Source organism: Apteryx mantelli, chromosome 4 (genome assembly GCF_036417845.1).
Source record: "Apteryx mantelli isolate bAptMan1 chromosome 4, bAptMan1.hap1, whole genome shotgun sequence".
NCBI classification, from domain to species: domain Eukaryota; kingdom Metazoa; phylum Chordata; class Aves; order Apterygiformes; family Apterygidae; genus Apteryx; species Apteryx mantelli.
In genome coordinates this window covers 47,045,292-47,065,279 of record NC_089981.1, presented here as the reverse complement: position 1 = coordinate 47,065,279, position 19,988 = coordinate 47,045,292, and the positions used below count along the sequence as shown (strand labels likewise).

Below are 19,988 nucleotides of genomic sequence, written 5' to 3'. Positions count from 1 at the left end.
TAAATTTCTTTCTGAGGCTTTCTGTTGAATATAGCAAAGTTTGAGGTTTCTGCTGGTTCTGAAAACAGGAATCCCTTGTGTCACAATGCCTCCATCCCTTGTCAGTGAAGGATTAGTAGTAGTAACTTCTGTGACTGTGTAATTCTGAGTAAGAGAACAGGAGACTTGATGGACGTTAGTTTCAAAGAGGCAGTCGTGATAAAGTTTTCTGACTGTGGATTCCTAGCAGGTAGGGAAATACTTGCATTTGGCAGTGTAGTTTCAGTACTGCTGGAACATCAAGATCCTGTGATCCTTCAGCGGATAGTTGTAGGTGGGCTCACTAAGTAGTGTTTTGCATGGGATACTCTCTTCTCCACAATAAAATGAAGAGAGAAGGGGAAAAGCCTGAATCAATAGCTACCTAAATCACAAGCCCTGGATGAGCATTTTGAGGCCAGCAGTTTATATGAGCTCAGTAACAAATTGGAAACTGCTTTTTTTTTTTTTTTTTTTCCTGCCATGAGGAAAAGCAGAGAACTTGCATGGCTGCCATTCTGTATCTTGGTTCTTTCCCTAGCATTGCTTCCTATGCCTCTTTTTTGGCAAATGCTGGACATGTTGCAGTTTGTTGACACCCTGCATTACACGATGAAGCTCATAAGGCTGAGTGTTTAGTGCTTCTGTCTTTTCTGTTAGCATTCCATTTTAAAAGCTTGGGAGCAAACATTTTTCCTATAGTATCTCCTAAATGCTCAACTTTACTTGCTGAGTTTTATTACCCAAATAAGTCACCTACCAAGTTCTCTGTGTTTACTTCCTCCCCCCACCATGTCCCAGATGCTTGAACCAAGCCAGCTAAAAGTCAAGTAAGGACTCGGGTTGTAAGAAAATCTTTGCAAAAGTTGTATAGCAACAGATTTCTTTTCCTGTCCAAAGGTATCAAAATTCATCCCCTCAACCTACTTAAATATGAAAGAATATAAGATGTCCTATTTCTTTTAACTATATTTTGACTGTGTCAGTGTAACAGCTACTATATCATATTAGCCTAATCCATGCAGGGCAGAGAGCACAAAACACGTTGCTTACAAAGTCATAAAACTATGTTTGTTTGATTTAGCTTTAGCTGAAGAACAGCTTCTTAATTCAGCCATTATAGCATGGCAGATATATATACAAAGAGGAAAATGATTTTGTTTCAACAAAGTATAATTTCAGTATTATTATTTCATGCAGCCCTGTATTTCATACTTTTTAGGTTAATGTCACATTTATTTTTCAGGATCTGATTGTTTTCTCCTATATGTAAGAGTAATTGTCAGTGATTTCAGCAGGGTTAACATTGCATTCGTCTGATGAGGAGTCAAATTATATTCTACATTCAGTAAAAGGTCTTAGTTATATGCTACCAAAATACGTGGAATTTTGTTTGTGTTAAAATACACAGAACTTGATTTGGACTGTGAAATAAGGGAGAAAGGAAGGGGGAAAAGACATTTTATGGTTTTTGAGAAAATATCAGTGTCTAAGCCCAGAAGAGCACTTACTTTAATGGCGCTGCATTCTTCACCACCATGGAGTCATTCTTCCACGTTAGGTTCCTCTGCTGGTGCTCTGCAGCCAGGGTCGAGTTCATTATTTTTCCTATATTAATACTTCTGGTGTCTTGCTGACCCCTCTGACTAATTAAGATGAGCAGGTGGATTTTCAAGCAAGTCTAGTGTAAGTGTCCCCATAAGATTAATCATTGGCTTTTTTTAAACTATTAAAATAATTACAATGGTTGCCTGATTTTGGCTATGGGCTAGGAGGTTTTTATCAGCTTGTACCTCTTGATGTGGTTACTGTCAGTTCTTCGTTTTGTCTCAACTGTGAAATCTGCATGATCTGGTTCAGTAGTGGCGTGACCTCAATCCTTCCAGATGGTCAAGGATTAGATGGTGCTTTACCTCATCTTGTTCTGTGTTTTCTTGATTCTCCACAGTTTGGGGAGACTAGAAAGTTAAGCAGTCATCAAGTACCTCCCACAACTAAAGTTAGGGAGCAAGTATGTTAGTTCTTGAATAGTTTCTTTGTTCTCAGAGTGCGCTCACTTTTTTTTAAAACTGAAAGCATGTCATTTCTGGGAGTGATCAAAACACCAAACTACTGAGACGTGTAGTATAAGTTGTAATGTTTCTTTTTCAGAACTGAAAGTGTACTGTTAATATTTGAAAAAATTAAAGTTATTGAATAAACATATTTTGCAAAAAAAAGTGTTTCATAGGAGCACTGTTAAAATACTGTGAGGCTTTCTTTTTGATCATAGGAAGGTGGATAGAGTCAGAGTCTAGAACCTGTCTAGAACCTACTAAGCTAGTTTTATGGAAAAAACGTGCATTCCAGTATTGAAGGTATAGAATAGTTAATTCCTTTGTAAATTGCGTCTTAGTGAATTATATAAGGTCTGGGGTAAGGATACAAGCACTTGACAGAATGAAAGAAATTGTTTTCTGTTTATGCTGAAGTTTGGTTAGGAGACTTGCTAATGAAGAGATGGTTAGTAGTGAAATGAGGGAAGACTGAATCAAGATGTTAAAAAATTGAATCAAAATAAAGGCAGATAGAGACCATAGGAAAGAAATGGAAAGAAAAGGCCCTCCTGATATTGTAAAGAGGATCAATCAAATCTGGGGAAAAGGTCACATAGTGCCTAATTGACAACTATATCCTTGTGCAGAAATGGAATAAATGAATAGTAAATGAGGGCCTAAGTGTCTGGTTAAGCAGCTCTTCTCTGCTTTAAAATTCTATCACTCTGTGCTAATGTCCTATCAGCCATGAGCTGTATTTCACAGAGGTAGACCAAGTGTGACTTTTGACCTTTTCCACATTGTTAATTTTATTTATCTATCTTTCCCTCCTTCATCTGTCTTATACTGAAGCTTCTTTTCAGTTAAGCAGTCTTTTTCCCCAGGTTCCTTATAGTGTGGCAGCACTTTTTACCTCTCCTGCAGTAGTGAAGCAGAACAAAAAGGAACAAGAACGCTGAGGGGTAACTGAAAAGGATAACTGAGCATAGTATTGTCAGAAGGTTCATCAGAGTGCAAACACCACCATGTCTTCTCACAGCACCTCAGTTCTTGATCTGCCGAACATTGAAGCTTGGAGCAAGATGAATCTAATAGTTCTTACTGCTAAAGCACCATCTGTTCCCTTTCTGTCTTTCATGTGCAGTCACAGCTTCTCAAAAAGAGACACATATACCAATAGGATTTACATCTAGCTAATGTAACCAATCGAAGTTATAGCAGCAAAGGATCTCAGTGAAAATACGTTAGAAGGTATTGTTTCAAAGAAACTCTAAGGATATTGACGTAGCCTGGAGATCCTTCTCTGTATTTCAGAATTTGTTGATCTGTTGCACAGTTACCAGAAAGTGCTAGGCACTTCAGAGCATGAAAAACGTCTCTCACTGAAGAAAGCCTTTGCCTACAGCATTCCTGTTTGGTGCCATTTGATTTGCGTCCCAGGCAATGGTTTCAGTTCTGCTGCTTGGCATGAGCTGTGCATTAACACACCAATGTTTCAAAGTGTTCTTGTACACAGTGAGATTCACAGGCTCTTTACTAGTGAGATAAAGCCTGGGCAGACATTAGTGTGCAGTGCAGGTGTTTTAAAGTCACTAATCAAGTTGTTTAAAGTCAGAAGAGAGCAGACACAATGGGTATCTTGTTTTGTGAGAAAGTGGCCGTTTTGGATTTGGTCAGAATTTTGATTTTTGAAAGCAAACCTTTAAAGAAGTAAGTTACTGGTTTTATTTACCTATTTATTTACTTATATAAAAAAGGCATGTACCTTAACACTGTCTCCAGCCCAACACATACATCCCCAACTCTGAAACCCTGAAAGGAAAATTGTAAATGAATAAAGGCTGAACTGACATCATTATTTATTCCTTAGCTTATGTGAAATGCAAAAAGTAATTGACAGATGATTAAAAGTAGCTTTAATTTCTAAACTTTTATTATTACAAAGTATTGCTTACATATACTTATAGCGTATTTAGTGATGACATTTCAAGTTTTTTTTTCCCCTCAGGGTCAATTCCATTTTATAGCTTTTTCCTGGAGAATCAAGACTGAACAATTTCAAGAGCAAATATATTTTTCTGACTTGTATTTTTTGCAGGAGTACATGGTTTATAGGAAACACACTTACATGAGGTTGGATGGTTCTTCAAAGATTTCTGAGCGAAGGGATATGGTAGCAGATTTTCAGAACAGGTAATGCATTTAATAAGGCATTTCTGTGCTAAATTATATATACATACAGATTTCGTATAAAATGTAATGGAAATCAACTAAATGATGTTTGCGCTTAAGTTATGATATCGAATGGACTTTGCTTATCTCAAATGTTCAAGGTGCTGGTGGTTTGCTGACCAGGATTTGCTTCTGTTGAATCCAGTTGCATTTAGAAATTTGTCATCTGTGGAAGAGTATCAGAAGCAAATTTCAGTGAACTCGGAATTCTGTTTCTTTACCATTCCAGATACACTATTGCTTGTAGACACTTTAGTAGAAAGGGAGCAGATGTTCATTGGTTACTATGTGCTCTGAGAACTGACACTCTGAAGATAAAATAGAAAACTGTGGCTATGCTAGAGCTTTTGAAACTGACCTAGATTCCAGTTAAACAAGCCATATCATTTAAGCATGATTTCATGGAATGGCAGTATAATTAATTAATTTTATCTTTAATGCAGCAAGATTTATTAAGAAATCTAAAACTAATATACTAATGATAAAATGGATTTTTTATTAAATAGTAAGATACACTGAGTAGTTCAATTTAGTAGAACAAAATGGTTTCTTGCAACTTTTACTAGCATATCAGGAAAGGAAGAGTTATGTATTCATTATAAATTCATATATTTTAGTATAACTTTGCTTCCACTGAGATACATTATTTATAATGATTGAATTTATGGCTATTAAGTTTCCTTTTGATCGTTAGATATGGCTCGATAGGATGTTGTTTTGGTGTAGTAGTTCAGTCAGAGATGGTATGACAGTTTAGTAAGGTTACCCTTCCTGAATGATGATGTGACCTTTAAAAACACGGACACTTTGTTTTCAGACAAGTAAGGATCATAGATTGTTACTTACTGCAGGATGAAAGCACGTATTCTAGAACAGAGAATAGTCCTTGCCTTAACAGTCCCAAGGTATCATAGTTGAAGATTGGAGGGGAAGTAATATCTAGTCTTTCAGGCCACTAGTTCATATGAGGCTTAAAGACCTGAGGGACTGTGTGCAATGAAGAGCCTTTTATTAAGCTCCTCTGAGCAATAAAACTTGAAAAGAATGTGTGCCAGATACCTGAACCGAGAGTACTGTGCAGAACCTTTCTGCCTGTTTCCAGTTGTCAGAAATAGGTTCCTGGCTGGTTAGGATGTCCTCCTGAAATCCTGATGCTTCTTCCTGTAAGACCCTTTAACCAGAAGAAGTCAAAAATTTGTTTTTACTCATGAACAGAATTTATTTTTATTAATGAATGGAACAGCTAAAGAAAAATAATCATTTCAACAGGAAATCCCTTTGAGATATAGGTCAGCCAGTCTAAACAAGAATTCCTATTAAAATGTTATTTGAGTTCCTCTTATACATGATTTACTTAGGAGAAATGTTTCCAGGAAAAAAAAGCATGACTGAGACTGAACTATCCTGCAGGATGCCCTAGCAGGATGCTGAAAATATATAACCATGGAATATATAGTCTGTGGCACTATCCTATTTCTTTCCTTTCCATATGGCATTTCCAGAAGCATTTCAAAGCTGGATGTTCAGGTGACTGTCTATATGCATGTTCCACTACTGTTGCAACAGTGAAAAGACTTCCTGGCCAGGGGTTGCCTTCCTTGTGAACGTGTCCTTACACTCCTTTGGCTTTGTACCTGGTAGACAAAGTCTAGAGTTTGACAGCTCTGCTTCAGTTCCTCCTAACTATCCATAGCTCAAGATGGATTTTCATATTATTAGATTTCAGACTGCCAGAACATTTCTGTTCTAGTTTCAGACTTCCTGGCTTTTTTGTGTTAATTCCTAGTTCTAATAATTATTTTTGTTGTCTATTGGCAGTTTCTTGGGGGTGCGGTGAGGGAAGTGTAACTTGGACCAGAATGAGTTCTTTGAGAGTCCATTTTTTATGATACAACTTTGCCAGATAAAGATTGATACTTGTAATGTCTTGAATCTTGAGTCATGAGAAAATAAGCAGTTCTGCTTGGTCTGCAGGTATATGGATTCCAAAACCCTTAGTTTTTTTATGTTTGAGTTATACTAACACAGGCCTGATAGTATGCAGTATACCTGCAGGAAGGACAAGAAAGATGCTCTGGATTAAATGGTTGGACTTTCAGGGATGAACTACCTGCAGATAGTTACTCCAGACGGAGATGTCCCATGCTGCTCATTCAGCAAGAGTTTCTGGTCCCTGGTTACTAATCTTACATGCGTTAGAGTGCTGACAGTATGGTACTGAAGAGATGTGGCATTGTGGTGTCTTCTCTGAAGCAGAGGACCTGGCTCTGTCACTGTCAAAGTACACTACATCAACCTCTCTGGTGTTCTTAGTACTGCTGTGTGCTTTGTACCAGCCTGTGCCCAGACCCATAGGGTGTTAAATGCAGTTACATACTGCTGACTGAGCAGTGGCGTCAGTGAGGTTCACAACCTCAGCAGAAACCCTGACTTCGCTGTTGTCACTAGAGTTTCCATCAGTACTTGGGCATCCAATATGTATAGACCTGTCTCCTTTGTTTTTGTCTTCTGTGTGCTAAGTTTTAAAACTGCCATTGAATCTCAACAGTAGTTGTCCATTTTGTCAGACTCCTCAGACTGTAGCTAGGCCCAGAAGGACTTTTAGAGGCACTTGTCTGGTGTCCCTCACCTTCCTCAGTTACCTAAAGGATTTACTAGGTGTAGAGGATTATTAAAAATTAGGTATTGGGATGCCTCATGTCTATATCAATGGCCAACATCCCTAACACTCGGGCCAGCAAGTGTAACCATCAGGGCTGGTATGACTGTTAGGATGTGTGGGTCTCCCAAGGAGGTACTCAGAGATGGCTTTCCCAAACTGTGTTTTGGAATGATGTTCTATACTCACTCCACTGTGACATTTTGTCTAGGGAGCCTTATTCACCTCAGGTAACTGAGCTGTAATTGACTTTAATGCCCTCTGAGGAAGCCCAAGAAATGCAGATGTCATACAGCTAGTGCAAACTGAAAGGGCTCCAAGGTGGGACAGGGCATGTGCACTAACAGTAGAATTCACTTCCAGGCAACAAATCTCCAAGAGCTTGGGTTAGAGCAACATGAGTGACTTTTCCTTTTGTGCAGTGTCTGATTGTTAGTACCGTCTACATAATTCATCCTTGAAACAATTCACAGTCAATCGCAACTGAATCCTTACATTACCGTCTTGCGATGAATCATTTTATCTTCTTTTTACAAATAAGGAAACTGAACAAAAGAGATCAGAATTATTAATTTAAATCAGCAACAGAATTAGAACTACAGTTCAGAAATTTTCATGTCTGTGGGCCCTGGCCCTTTTCTAATGTACCTCTATATTTGACAGTTTGTTTTTATTACTAATAAGATTTTTTTTCCTCAAGGAGTTTTGTTCTGTGCAAAGCACAGAATTTAGAACAAAACTTGCATCCACATAGTTTCAACATTTATTTTTCTTTATCAATTGAGCATTGTTAGGGCAAGATTTTTTTTAACGTTGATTGGTTCTGTGAAACTATAAATTGTTCTTTGTCCAAATGAAATCTTAATTTCCAATGTAGGCAAAATAAGCAAACCCTGGTTTGTTTTGATAGAGAATAAGGAGCTGCTGTTGCAAACTGAATGTTTGTGTTTACAGATCAGGGCTGCTGTAATATTAACTTCTCTCACTCCTTTTCATGTTTTGGTTTTTTTTTCTTGTCCGTGATTGGCACAAAACGTTCTGAAGTGTTCAAGAGAGAGAAATAACTATGATCACTTTATACGGGTCAAAAAATTAACTTCTGTGGTTACTTCTTGTTTTTCTATTCTCCTTCCTTTTCAGGAATGATATTTTTGTGTTTCTGTTGAGCACAAGAGCTGGAGGCTTGGGCATTAACCTTACAGCTGCAGATACGGTAGGTGAAGCTTGGCAGAGCTTACAAAGCTTTATACAGAATAGAACTGGCTTATTAATGTTTAATTTTCAGTTTAAGTCTTTCCTTTCTTCTTCTGCCTCATATGCCCCCTACAACCAATTTTCCCAAGGTGCTCATCTCCTGCTTCCCATCCCCACGATTTATGTAGCAAAATTGGTATTTCTATGTGAAAGTCTTTCAGCTGTGTTGATTGATTTTTTTTTTCCTTAGTACTGCCATTCACATCATGAAATTGCATAACCTTGTTTACTTTGCTCATATTTGTAATACAGTATTATATCGGTAATAAAGTTGTAGAATGTCGCACACTGGGTACACAGTTTTCAGTTGCATTTGGAGACACCTTCCTTCTCCCCACGTACTTCAGTAAGATAATCTAGAAAGAAGTTGGATGGCTGAAGGGGTCTACAGATGCAGATGACACTTTCATGCAATGAGTGGCATTTCATGAATGAACTTTTTGCTCTTAAGGTCTGGTAACAAAGGAATAATGGCACAGGTATCAACAAGCCTTTTTTTCTGTACAGTAAAGCAATGTCGTTAAAAATACAGAGTCAGTTGTGGTTGAATGTGCTTGTGCTTCAAAGCACTAAATGAATATCAGGTATTCAGGAAGGATAAATTTTTACCCTCCCACTCATTTTCATGATATAAATGCATACTGATTTAGGTGAACTGCTCAAATTTGCACTCTAGAGCATCTGGCACTAATCACTAGGGGAAGTGATACTGAACTACATGAGCCATTCATCTTCTGAGTAACAGCTATTCTGGTGCTGCCAACCTTGTGTGCCTGCAGATTTGACCCCAAGACAAACTGTTGTCCTTAGCCACACAAAACCAAAGATCTCTGAATCAAAAATATTACTACATAATTCTTTTTAATATCCCATCATATCTTGCTATCACCTAAAGAAATTGGAAGAAAGCAAGTATCTGTAGGATCATCAGAACTGGAAAGCTCTCATGACTGAAGTTGTTTCAACAGAGGAAATAGATGGAAATACATGTATACTCCTGCAGGCTCCTGGCATGACCAGTCTTAGTTCTCAGCTGTGGTGACTTTCTGAATGCTTCACTTTGCTGCCTTAAATTTCTTTTAACATCTGTGCTTTGTATGGTTACTGTACATGCTGTTAGAATGACTGGGCAGTATAAATTTAATTTGGTATTTCGGTTGTTTGTAGTAAGAACACTAGAAGATGAGATTTTAATCAGGCTTGAAAGAAAACATTATACTTGGACTGTTGCTGTTCACATGAAATTCCAATTTGGTGGAGTTTTCTTTTTAATGTAAATAACACTCTAAAATGGATTCATGATGGAATTAGTCATAGGCCATTTGCATGACAGTGATTTAATACGGTGATTAACTTCAGAATTTTGTGCCTCCAAAGCAGACCTCTTAGAAGAGGTAAGATTCGAAAACATTCTATAGAAATTGAAACATTCATAGTGTTGAGGAGTTTGAATGCATCTGAAATTCAATGAAAAATACTTTAAAGTGCTGTGCAAGGCTAAGTGAATTCAGCTTGCAGTGAGCAGGTAGTTCTATGGGTTATATAGAGGAACTTTCATTTTTCTCAGTATGGTTTTTTTTTTTTTTTTTTTTTTTTAATCGCCATGCTCTTTAAATGTGTGGTTTTATTTAATCCCTTCTGTTCTGGTGTACTTTTCCAGGTAATTTTCTATGACAGTGATTGGAACCCAACAGTTGACCAGCAAGCCATGGACCGGGCCCACAGGCTGGGTCAAACAAAACAAGTCACTGTGTATCGGTTGATATGTAAAGGCACCATTGAGGAGCGCATCTTACAAAGGGCCAAGGAAAAGAGTGAGGTAGGAACAAAGAAATCATCTGGAGTAAGTACGTGTAGAAATGGTATCAGGAAACGTGTATCAAAATGAATGAAGAAACAAGAAAAGTCTCTGCCAGGAGCTGGAAGGGAACCCAAAAGTGAATATCTTTGTTCAAAAGAAAAAAAAATCTGTGTCCGTACCACGGCAGCACTACAGCTGCATTATATAAAGTAGGAAGAAGCTAATTGTTTACACCATGATGTCATGAAAACTATTTCTTATGACACACTGAAACTACTCAGGCCTCTTTAAGACTAGAGCTTCCACCTTTGCAGTGTTAGGGCTACTGGTTCCTTTAATATTATACTGTTATATGACAGCTAAACTTTTTTAAGGAAATCTGGAAGGTATCAAGTGATATTTATTTAAGGTGCAAAGGTTCCCAGGAACGCTCAGTGTCTTGCAGCATTAAGCAGTAAACGTATTAGAAACTTTAATCCTCACAACACCTTATTGCTCAGAAAAAATAAAGCAATTTCTCTTTCTTTGGCGGCAGTACCTATAATGTATACAAGATTCAGATGTTGTGGGTGTTCAGGGATTCTTTTAGCTTTCTTCTTACTTAGGCACTGCTTGGCCTTTCTTTACTTAGCATTTACGTTGCTTTGTAGCAACTGAAGCACCTCCAGTTGAATGCATTCACATTTCTCCTGCTGAATCTCATCCATTTTGCTCCAGGATACTGCACTAGAGTCACCTGGCATTAACCTGAAAACAGAGTGTAGTCTTTGCTGCTGATGCAAATCATTGAAACTGACTTACACTAAAGCTTCCAGTCTTGAATTGTATATTCTCTTTTCATACTTTGCACCTATCTTTCTTTTTTTTTATTTTGGGGATTTTTTTCTTTAGTATGGTTGAAGCTGTAGAAATTGAGTGAATTGCTTAAATTGAGACATAGATTCAATATGGAGATTTAAGTTTTCAGTCAAGGAGACTGAAAATTTTGTGCCCTTTAAGAATGTGATTTACATGAACCTCTGTGCAAATTACTTGAAAAAATAGGACTGGTAATATTTATCTTGCAGGAGGTACTGCTTTATCTTTACTTAATGTTCAACAATATATTAATACTGTTAATTATTTTTGTTGTTTATTACATGTTGCTTTAGAAGAAGTGTGGAGCATTGCACAAGGGATGGCAATTTTTTGCTTTCTAGATCAGTTGCTGCCTTTTAATAATTATACTGTCAATAAAATCTCTTAAGTTTTGCTACTCACTTTAGTATGATAAAGAAGTTGAGACTATTCTGACTTTCACACGCTTGCACTTGCATCTTTTTCTGGTTGGTTTTCAGTGAAGAAAAGCTTATTGCTTCTTTGTGTGATGTCTTTCTTTTCTTTTCTTCTTTTTTCTTTTCTTCTTTTTTCTTTTCTTCTTTTTTCTTTTCTTCTTTTTTCTTTTCTTCTTTTTTCTTTTCTTCTTTTTTCTTTTCTTCTTTTTTCTTTTCTTCTTTTTTCTTTTCTTCTTTTTTCTTTTCTTCTTTTTTCTTTTCTTCTTTTTTCTTTTCTTCTTTTTTCTTTTCTTCTTTTTTCTTTTCTTCTTTTTTCTTTTCTTCTTTTTTCTTTTCTTCTTTTTTCTTTTCTTCTTTTTTCTTTTCTTCTTTTTTCTTTTCTTCTTTTTTCTTTTCTTCTTTCCTTCCTTCCTCTCTTTCCTTCCTTCCTCTCTTTCCTTCCTTCCTCTCTTTCCTTCCTTCCTCTCTTTCCTTCCTTCCTCTCTCTCCTTCCTTCCTCTCTTTCCTTCCTTCCTCTCTCTCCTTCCTTCCTCTCTCTCCTTCCTTCCTCTCTCTCCTTCCTTCCTCTCTCTCCTTCCTTCCCCTCTCTCCTTCCTTCCCCTCTCTCCTTCCTTCCCCTCTCTCCTTCCTTCCTCTCTCTCCTTCCTTCCTCTCTCTCCTTCCTTCCTCTCTCTCCTTCCTTCCTCTCTCTCCTTCCTTCCCCTCTCTCCTTCCTTCCCCTCTCTCCTTCCTTCCCCTCTCTCCTTCCTTCCCCTCTCTCCTTCCTTCCCCTCTCTCCTTCCTTCCCCTCTCTCCTTCCTTCCCCTCTCTCCTTCCTTCCCCTCTCTCCTTCCTTCCCCTCTCTCCTTCCTTCCCCTCTTTTTTTTTTCTTCTAGATCCAGCGAATGGTGATTTCGGGTGGCAATTTCAAACCTGACACCTTGAAACCAAAAGAGGTGGTTAGCCTTCTACTGGATGATGAAGAACTAGAAAAGAAATGTATGTGAAATTCATGTTGCAGCATTCACCCCATCTTCTAGTTCATTAGCTCATGAAATTTGTTTTTTATCTCTACAAACACATGTATTGCTGATAACCACTTCTGTTTCCTGGCTTGTTTTGTACTGCCAGCTCTTGTTAGTACAAGCTGGTTTCATATCACTGCAGAGTTGAGAGGATACGTTGTGTAAAAGAGACATAATGATGTGATAGTTTTTATTGGCACTTGTTCAGGATCATTACATTGTTCCTGAATGGCAAAATTTTGACAAGAATTATGTAGATTGTAACAAACAAGTATTAATAAAGAACGCTGTTTTTCATTATAGTTTTGAAGTTAGGCATACATTTTTATATTGCTTCAAAGAAGAATTTCCCAGGAAGACTTTTTAGTAATTTGGATACAAAGAGTTTTAATATAATAGCTCTCCTTTGAGCCTTTCAGTGTGTTTTAGTAATATGGCTGGCTTTTCTTCACAGCTCTATTAGAACTAAAGTTTCTCATAATATTCACAAAGAGATATGAAATAACTTTCCAGTGATGACAGCTTTGTATTTCTGTTCTGACAGTGCGTCAGCGTCAAGAAGAGAAGCGACAGCAGGAAGAGACAAATCGTGTGAAGGAGCGTAAACGTAAAAGGGAAAAATATGCTGAAAAGGTACTTTGATACAGAGAGGGTGCCTGTTTCAGTGATAGAGAGAGACTGAAAAGCTTCAGGCACACTGTCATGTACTGTGGAAACATCTTGTGCAAAGGCAATCTGATGAATAAGTCCTACTTCCCTTCACCATTAAGCATCAATCGGTGACAGTTCCTTACACAGAAGAGGGATATTACAAAATATGTACTGCATTTTTATTTGTCTTTTAATATGATTTGGAAAATAAGCTTGGAAAATAAGGAGGTACTGCATACCAAAACAACTTTGTAGATTCATCAGTAGTCTACAGACAACAGCTTGGAGACTTGAAAAAATTAAACAGTCAAATGATCATTTTGTGGCATATAAAATGAAGACTTAATTACGATTTCTGGGATTATTGACAAGGGAATGTAAATGTAGCTATTTGGGTTTTATCTGTGTTTTGTGGTTCATGGCTTGTGTGGAATGAGGAAAAGTTAGTGTCACTCTATGAAGGTTTGATAGTAACAACTGAGCTCATCAGTTAGTTTGTTTAAAAAATGATCATTAAAACTAGTTCAGGAAAATTCTGGATTTTTGGAATGGGGAGCTTTGCATTAATTAATTGGAATTCAATATAATGGTAAAGAATTTCAAGCTCACTTAAAAAGGTAATGGAAATCAAAGTAATTCTATAAGAGTGATTCTACAGCATTCCAGCTCTTTTGGGGGGGGGGGGGGGGACAAAAAACTTTGATCTAAAGAGCAGCCCCTAAGGGATCTGTTACTCTGTCCTTCAGAAGCTTATTCTGGTTAATTCTGGACAGGATGATCCTTGAGTTGTATTGCATTAGTTGTTGAGATTTCAGTTAGCTTGTTCCCTTTCTTCCTGTTTTATAGTATTTTTTATTCCCTGTATTGTTTTATTTATTTCAGAAGAAGAAGGAAGATGAGATGGATGGGAAGAGAAAGAAAGAGGGCATGAACCTGGTGATCCCATTTGTTCCCTCAGCTGATAACTCCAACCTGTCTGCTGATGGCGACGACTCCTTCATTAGTGTAGACTCTGCTATGCCCAGCCCTTTCAGTGAGGTGAGACTTGCTGCTTCTTTGAACTATACCCTATTTCAACGGTGGTTTTCAAGTCTGTAGGATTCTTCCTTTCTGTGTCTTTTTAGCTAGTATGGAACTTCAAGTATGCAGGGAAGTGAGATGTCCTAAAGGTGAACCATGAAAATGAAAACAGTTTATTGAAAATATAACAACAGAAATAATCCGCTACTGCAGCTCCTCTGTGTTATTTGTCATGCCATCATCCCTCTCTTCACTTGCTGCCTGCCTGCCTCTTTTTACAGCAGGTGTGTGCCCTGACTCCCCCTCCCTTTCAGCCTCCAGAATTATTCCATTCCTGCCTGCAATCCCGCTTACTTTCTTCTTGCTTTCCTCTCCCTTTTTCTTGCCTTTATGTTCTGCTCACATCTATAACTACATGCCTTTCTCCATACAAATACCTTCCAGGAATGGTCTCTTTCTATTCACAAACCAAACAGTATTCCTCAAATAACTCCTCAAAGTTCAGTTCATTTGTAAGTACTCCTCACTAGTCTCTTCTGCATTTCCTTCTCTGCTTCATTCCTTGCTTCTGATTCTGAACTAGTGCGGTTTTTTTGCCTCTGGAATTTAGATTGTAAATTCCCACTGTCATGCATCTTATTTTCCTTCATCTTCTTATGAAGAGCTGCAGACTGTTTTTGTCAGCAAATACATTTTATTCTATGCCATGCTGATTAAAACTCCTATATTGTGTCATTCTCTTATTGATAAAGGTTTTCATTAGCAGTATTGTTAGTTTAAGAATCCTGTTGTTTTCTGTCTTAGTGGAGGCGGTGTTCTCATGGGAGCAGTCTGAGAAAGATACATAGCTGAACAGAAGCTTTCTTAAATCTCTGTTGAGCCCACTAATCTCCTACTTCTTAACATATATTTTAATCAATTGAAATTAAAGAGTACCTAGAGGTCTTTACTGCTGCTCAACTTGTAAATAGGTGTGATATGATTAGGCAGGATGTGAAACTGGGCAGTGTGATACACAGAGAAAGACAGATCAGAACAATTACCAATTAATTACTTGTAAGCGTACGTCTTTTAAAGGTCCTGTTATGTTTGTACCCTTCATTCCCCTTTCCTAACCTGAGAAGCTGACATCTTTGTTCTCTGTCATGTTTAGATATCCATCAGCAGTGAATTACATATGGGCTCTATCCCTCCTGATGAAAGCAGTAGTGATATGCTTGTGATTGTGGATGATCCAGCTTCTTCAGCACCTCAGTCAAGGGCAACAAACTCTCCTGCTTCCATTACTGGTTCAGTTTCAGATACCATGAATGGTCAGTACTGCTGCCTTGACTTACTACTAACGTATAGTTAAACCTTGATTTTTGTATGCCTAGGTGATACACTTTCTGCATTTTAATCACAGTGTGGGTGATTGGCAAGATTTGGGAAGAGGTGAAAAGTTTAGAAAAATGTGCCTTTTCACTGTGATATTACTTCAGATTTGATAGGAAATCTGCCTTTTTGTAGTCTGTCATCCATCACACTTCTCTGTTCCCCATGTTACTTGCTCTTTGTAAGAATTTTCTTCTTTCTTCTTATGTTATAGAGGGCTCTCCTTGTAGTACATGCATATCACCAAATTATAGACATCCACAGAAATATTCATCTTGGAGCTTTTCCTTGAATTTGCCATAGAGCTGATAATCAGCTCTCTTTTTCTACTGGATGATTGAAGCAGCTGTAATTTTATATAATGGGAAATGTTTTTAACAACCATAGTTTTAGACACTGAAATAAATAGAGCCGTAATTCTTGATGAATTTCTTTACAGATAGCAACTGAAAAAAAATGGTATCTTCAAGTATGAAAGTACTTCATCCTGAACTAATTAAAACCTGGAATCCTTCATTTATCTGTGGATTGGATTCATAATAATAACAACTAGTTGTAGTTAATGAGATGTGATTAATGAAGGGAGAAGAGTTTTGTATGCATAATTTCTTTCCATGGGATCAATGCTTGCTAACAGCTTAATGTAAATGGCAGGTGGTTATGACACTGTGTTCAGTTGTGAGTCATCTTACGTACTACTTACAAGTTATTGTTTTAACGTTCTCTTTTTGTTAAGGTGTTTCAGTGCAAGATACACCTCTCACTGGGAGAGGCCAGTCAGGTAGAAGCCGGGGTCGTCCTAAAGGTTCAGGCAGCGGATCAAAAGGCACTGGGAAAGGCAGAAGCCGGAAATCAACAGTAGGAAGCGCGGCTGCAATGGCAGGTGCCAAAGCAGGGGCAGCAGCAGCCTCTGCAGCGGCATATGCAGCTTATGGGTACAATGTCTCTAAAGGTATGTGGGGAAGGGGAGGCAGCAGACTACCTGGAGCAGAGCCAGCCACATGAATTTGGGTGGATTATTTGTTTACAGCCTGTCAAAAACAGATTAAAGCGTTGTATTGCTGGTAGTCCTTGCTCAGTCTCTTCTGAGGTCCAGGCAATTGACAGTGCGACATGGTAACAATGTGACAGGGTAGCCAATTTCACTGCAGCTGACCATGAGAGGCTGGTCCAGTGAAAGTCTCATCTGCCCTTTGAATTATCTCCTACAATTTTTCTTCTGGTGTCCAGGCAAACTGGATAGTGTTGTTTGTCCCAGGGGTATGGCTATGGCTTTTCTATATTGCTGTCATGTTGATGTTACAACACCAGGTCCCAAAATGTTCTAAACTGGCAGTGATGGAGTTTCAGCTTTATACCATCTGAAGGTTGCCCAGGGTATAAACACAAGATGAGTTGTACAGTAAGGACATCCGTCTTTGTTAAACTGTCAGAATTCATGAACACAGGGTGGTGTTAGAAGTAATTGTTAGTATATTGACACTATTAAAGTTGGTTTTATTTGCTGCTGAAGAGCAACAAGTGGAATAATATGCTCACATGGAATTTGATTCTCTTTTCCATTGCTAGGCATGTCTGCAAGTAGCCCTCTACAAACAGCAATTATCCGGCCTTCTGGACTTGCAGATTTTGGACCTTCAAGCGCCTCTTCTCCCTTGAGCTCCCCTTTGAGCAAAGGAAACAGTGTTTGTGGGACCCCCAAAAGCTTAAACCTGACCAGCAGTCTCATATCAGAAACTCCAATTCGGAAGCAAAGCAAAGGTGCCCACACCTCAGGCGGTCGGTAGTAATTTTGAACCCCCAAAGCTTCTCTGAACTGTTGGCTTTCAAAGTAGACCACCCTGCCAGCTGAAGGCATGCAGATGAATGCCTTGTTGCTGTCCAGCGTGTGTGTGAAAAGAAAATCAAAGCACAATGGGAATGGGTGGTTTATGTGAGCACTTTGATTATGTGTATCCCAAAAAATTATCTTTGCAGACACTGCGAGAAGGAGGGAAGGTGGTTTGGGGTGACTGAGAGTGTGTCAGATTCATTTTTTTTGTGTTTTATTCACGTCTGACAAAGATTGCTGAGAAGGCATCCAGCTACTCTATGCATGTGTGCTTGAGGTCACACCAGTGTGCTTTCTCTCTTGTAGCCTGAGGTGGAACCCAGCTTTCGTTTTATTCTATGAAAGCAGCATCTGAACCCCAGGGGTATCCTGCAGAGTCGGAAGACATTTCTGTACTGGGAACTGGATAGTGTGCATGTGGGGTAAATTGTGTGCTAAGCTGAGGATGTTGGGTGATCAGAGAATCTCAGATTCTTCTAGAGTGGTCCTCTGGGTTCTTTGAAGGTCTGAAATTCAAAGGAATGTGTCTCAGATGGTTTCCAGGGAGTGGACTCTCTTCAGCATCACTTGCCAAGAACAGGTTCAGAGACACAGAGTAATGAGAACTCGAGCAGGCTTAGTGAGAATAGTAGTACAGCCTCCGCTTCATAGAATGGCAGGAGCTACAAGCCAGCGGTTTACATTTCAAAGTTTGTCTGTCAGCATGAATATCCACTGTGTTAAGAATGATTTATCTCATTTTTTGAGGTGTGCTGAACTCTTAAAGGCTTAGAAACAAAATCAGGCTCTACTTCTACAAATCTCAAGAAGAGGGAAAGCTGAAGTGCTGAGGAAGAGTTTGCTGCTGTTCCTCTCACTGTGCCATAACAGAGTGTGGTCCTGCAGCTTGCAGTGCTGTGAGGGGAGCAATGAAAAACAGTACTGAGAAATAGGATTGTGCCGTTCCCCTTTCCAGGCAGATCGTGGGAAAAATTTAAGTCTCATCCCAACCATCCATTGACTGTTCTTACAGTGTGTTTTCCCTTCATCTTTGTGATTGTCACACACACTAAGCTTTGAGTTCACTGCAGTGTGCAAGTACTGATAGCCAAGTCCCGTAGGACTGACCGGAGGCAGTGCTGCCAGTGCCTGTCTGCGTTCTCATTCTCTGGTTGCTCCTTCCCCATTCTCAATGTGCAAGACCCCTCTGTAGCCCCTTGCTTTGCTGTAAGCGTTGTCTGCATTGCACTGAGATTTAGATGTGGGGCAGTTCTTCTGTCTGACACATTGAATTAAATGGCTGTTCTGCCGGGGCACTTTCATCCCTCAAGAGAGAAGCAAGTTATGAGTTACAGGTCTGGGCTGTGACAGCAGAAGATGACTTTTTTATTATTATAATTTTTTTCCAACCCCAAATCCTTTGCCTGGCGTCCTACAGTGTGGAGCGAGTGCTTCCTGTTGGCTCTGCCTCTAATTTGCACACCTGAAAATAGCAGAACTGAGCTTAGTTAGATTGATTTTTAAACAGATTTGCAGGGGATAATTGAGGGGGAGGTGGTGTTTAATTAACTCATGAAGACTTCCCCCTTCCCCTCATATTCACATGTATATATGATATTTAGAGGGAATCAGACAAATGCCAAGCCTTTTTTTCTCTTTGAATGTGCTGTCTATTTTTATAACTGAACTTGTACATATGTATAAAGAGAGACACATCTTTCTTTTACTAACTGGAGAAGAAAATCTTAAATAAAAATGGAGTGAGATAATTTTATGTAAATCAGTGTCTTTGTGTTTTTTATGCATATAACTGTATGAATGAGAGGATTAGTGCTGAGAGCATGGAGGGTGTGCATCTGGAAATGCATCTATGGACATATGTTCCTCAAAGCAATGCTCTCGAGTATTTACCCTCTTTGGAATATCACGTTCTGTAACTTTTTCAGTTGCAACTGTGCAGTTATCATATGTCTGTATTCATTAGTTATCTGGTGTTCTACTTTGGAGTACATATGCAGTAGATCACAAGGAAATATATGCAAGTAAAATATGGATGATTACATAAGTGTCTGAACTATGGTAGTTGAATTCAAAACAGTTGATTTCTTTTGGGGACATCGTTCCCCATAGTTTCTTTTTTTGTGTGTGTGTGTTTTTTTTTCAGTAGAATTTGAAAGGACTCTCTTCTATGCAGTCTTGATTTTCAGACTGCTAGAAAGTTACATCAGAATTTGGTATAATGCAAAGTGGAGAGAAAAAATGGTTTGTAATCTGAAAAGACTGGAAAAATACAATATGTACTGTTGCCTGCTGCAGTTTTGGAAGATTAAGTGAATTCAATGATATTGTAAAAACTTTAATAACAATTTTTTTAATATTAAAAATCATTTAATCTTCAAAAGAAATACAGAGTGACATGATAAGTTGTGACAAAAGTAGTGATAGCCTAACTGCTTGTGAAACTTAAGGCAGACTAGCAAGTTCTGGAAGACCTAATGTAGCAGTGAAATAAAGAAATGGGCTGCTAGAACGTATCCATCTCCATTTCTGTAAATAGTTAAACTGATCTATTTTTTGTATTATGTATGATAGAAGAACTGAGATTCCTTGATATTAATCAAGGAATCGGGAAGAATTGGTCTGAAGGCTGTTCTATTCTCATTTCTTGATTTGTGGAATTCACTGGTGCTGGAAAGGCAAACATGGTTGTGGGACTTTTTAAGGAGGTGGAGGGAAGTTTTGTGATTGACAATACGGAAACACTGCTATTTAAGTGAGTAAAATGGACATGCACACTGAAACTTTCTTCTTTGAAGTTTTACTCTGGGCATCTTTTTGCTCAGACTGCACTGCGC

The 19,988-nt window shown here is 38.4% G+C and overlaps 1 protein-coding gene across 1 annotated transcript in view; it reads left to right on the top strand.

The window, feature by feature from the left end:
- The window catches only part of INO80 (INO80 complex ATPase subunit), a 72,515-nt gene extending 53,608 nt beyond the window's left edge, over positions 1–18,907 (top strand). The window contains exons 28-36 of the mRNA XM_067296437.1: positions 4,153–4,247; positions 8,086–8,158; positions 9,860–10,018; positions 12,150–12,252; positions 12,823–12,911; positions 13,812–13,967; positions 15,103–15,262; positions 16,060–16,275; positions 16,893–18,907. Coding sequence (XP_067152538.1) covers positions 4,153–4,247; positions 8,086–8,158; positions 9,860–10,018; positions 12,150–12,252; positions 12,823–12,911; positions 13,812–13,967; positions 15,103–15,262; positions 16,060–16,275; positions 16,893–17,110 — 1,269 coding nt within the window. The 3' untranslated portion in view covers positions 17,111–18,907. The remainder of the gene's footprint in view (positions 1–4,152; positions 4,248–8,085; positions 8,159–9,859; positions 10,019–12,149; positions 12,253–12,822; positions 12,912–13,811; positions 13,968–15,102; positions 15,263–16,059; positions 16,276–16,892) is intronic.
- Positions 18,908–19,988: the final 1,081 nt, after the last annotated feature.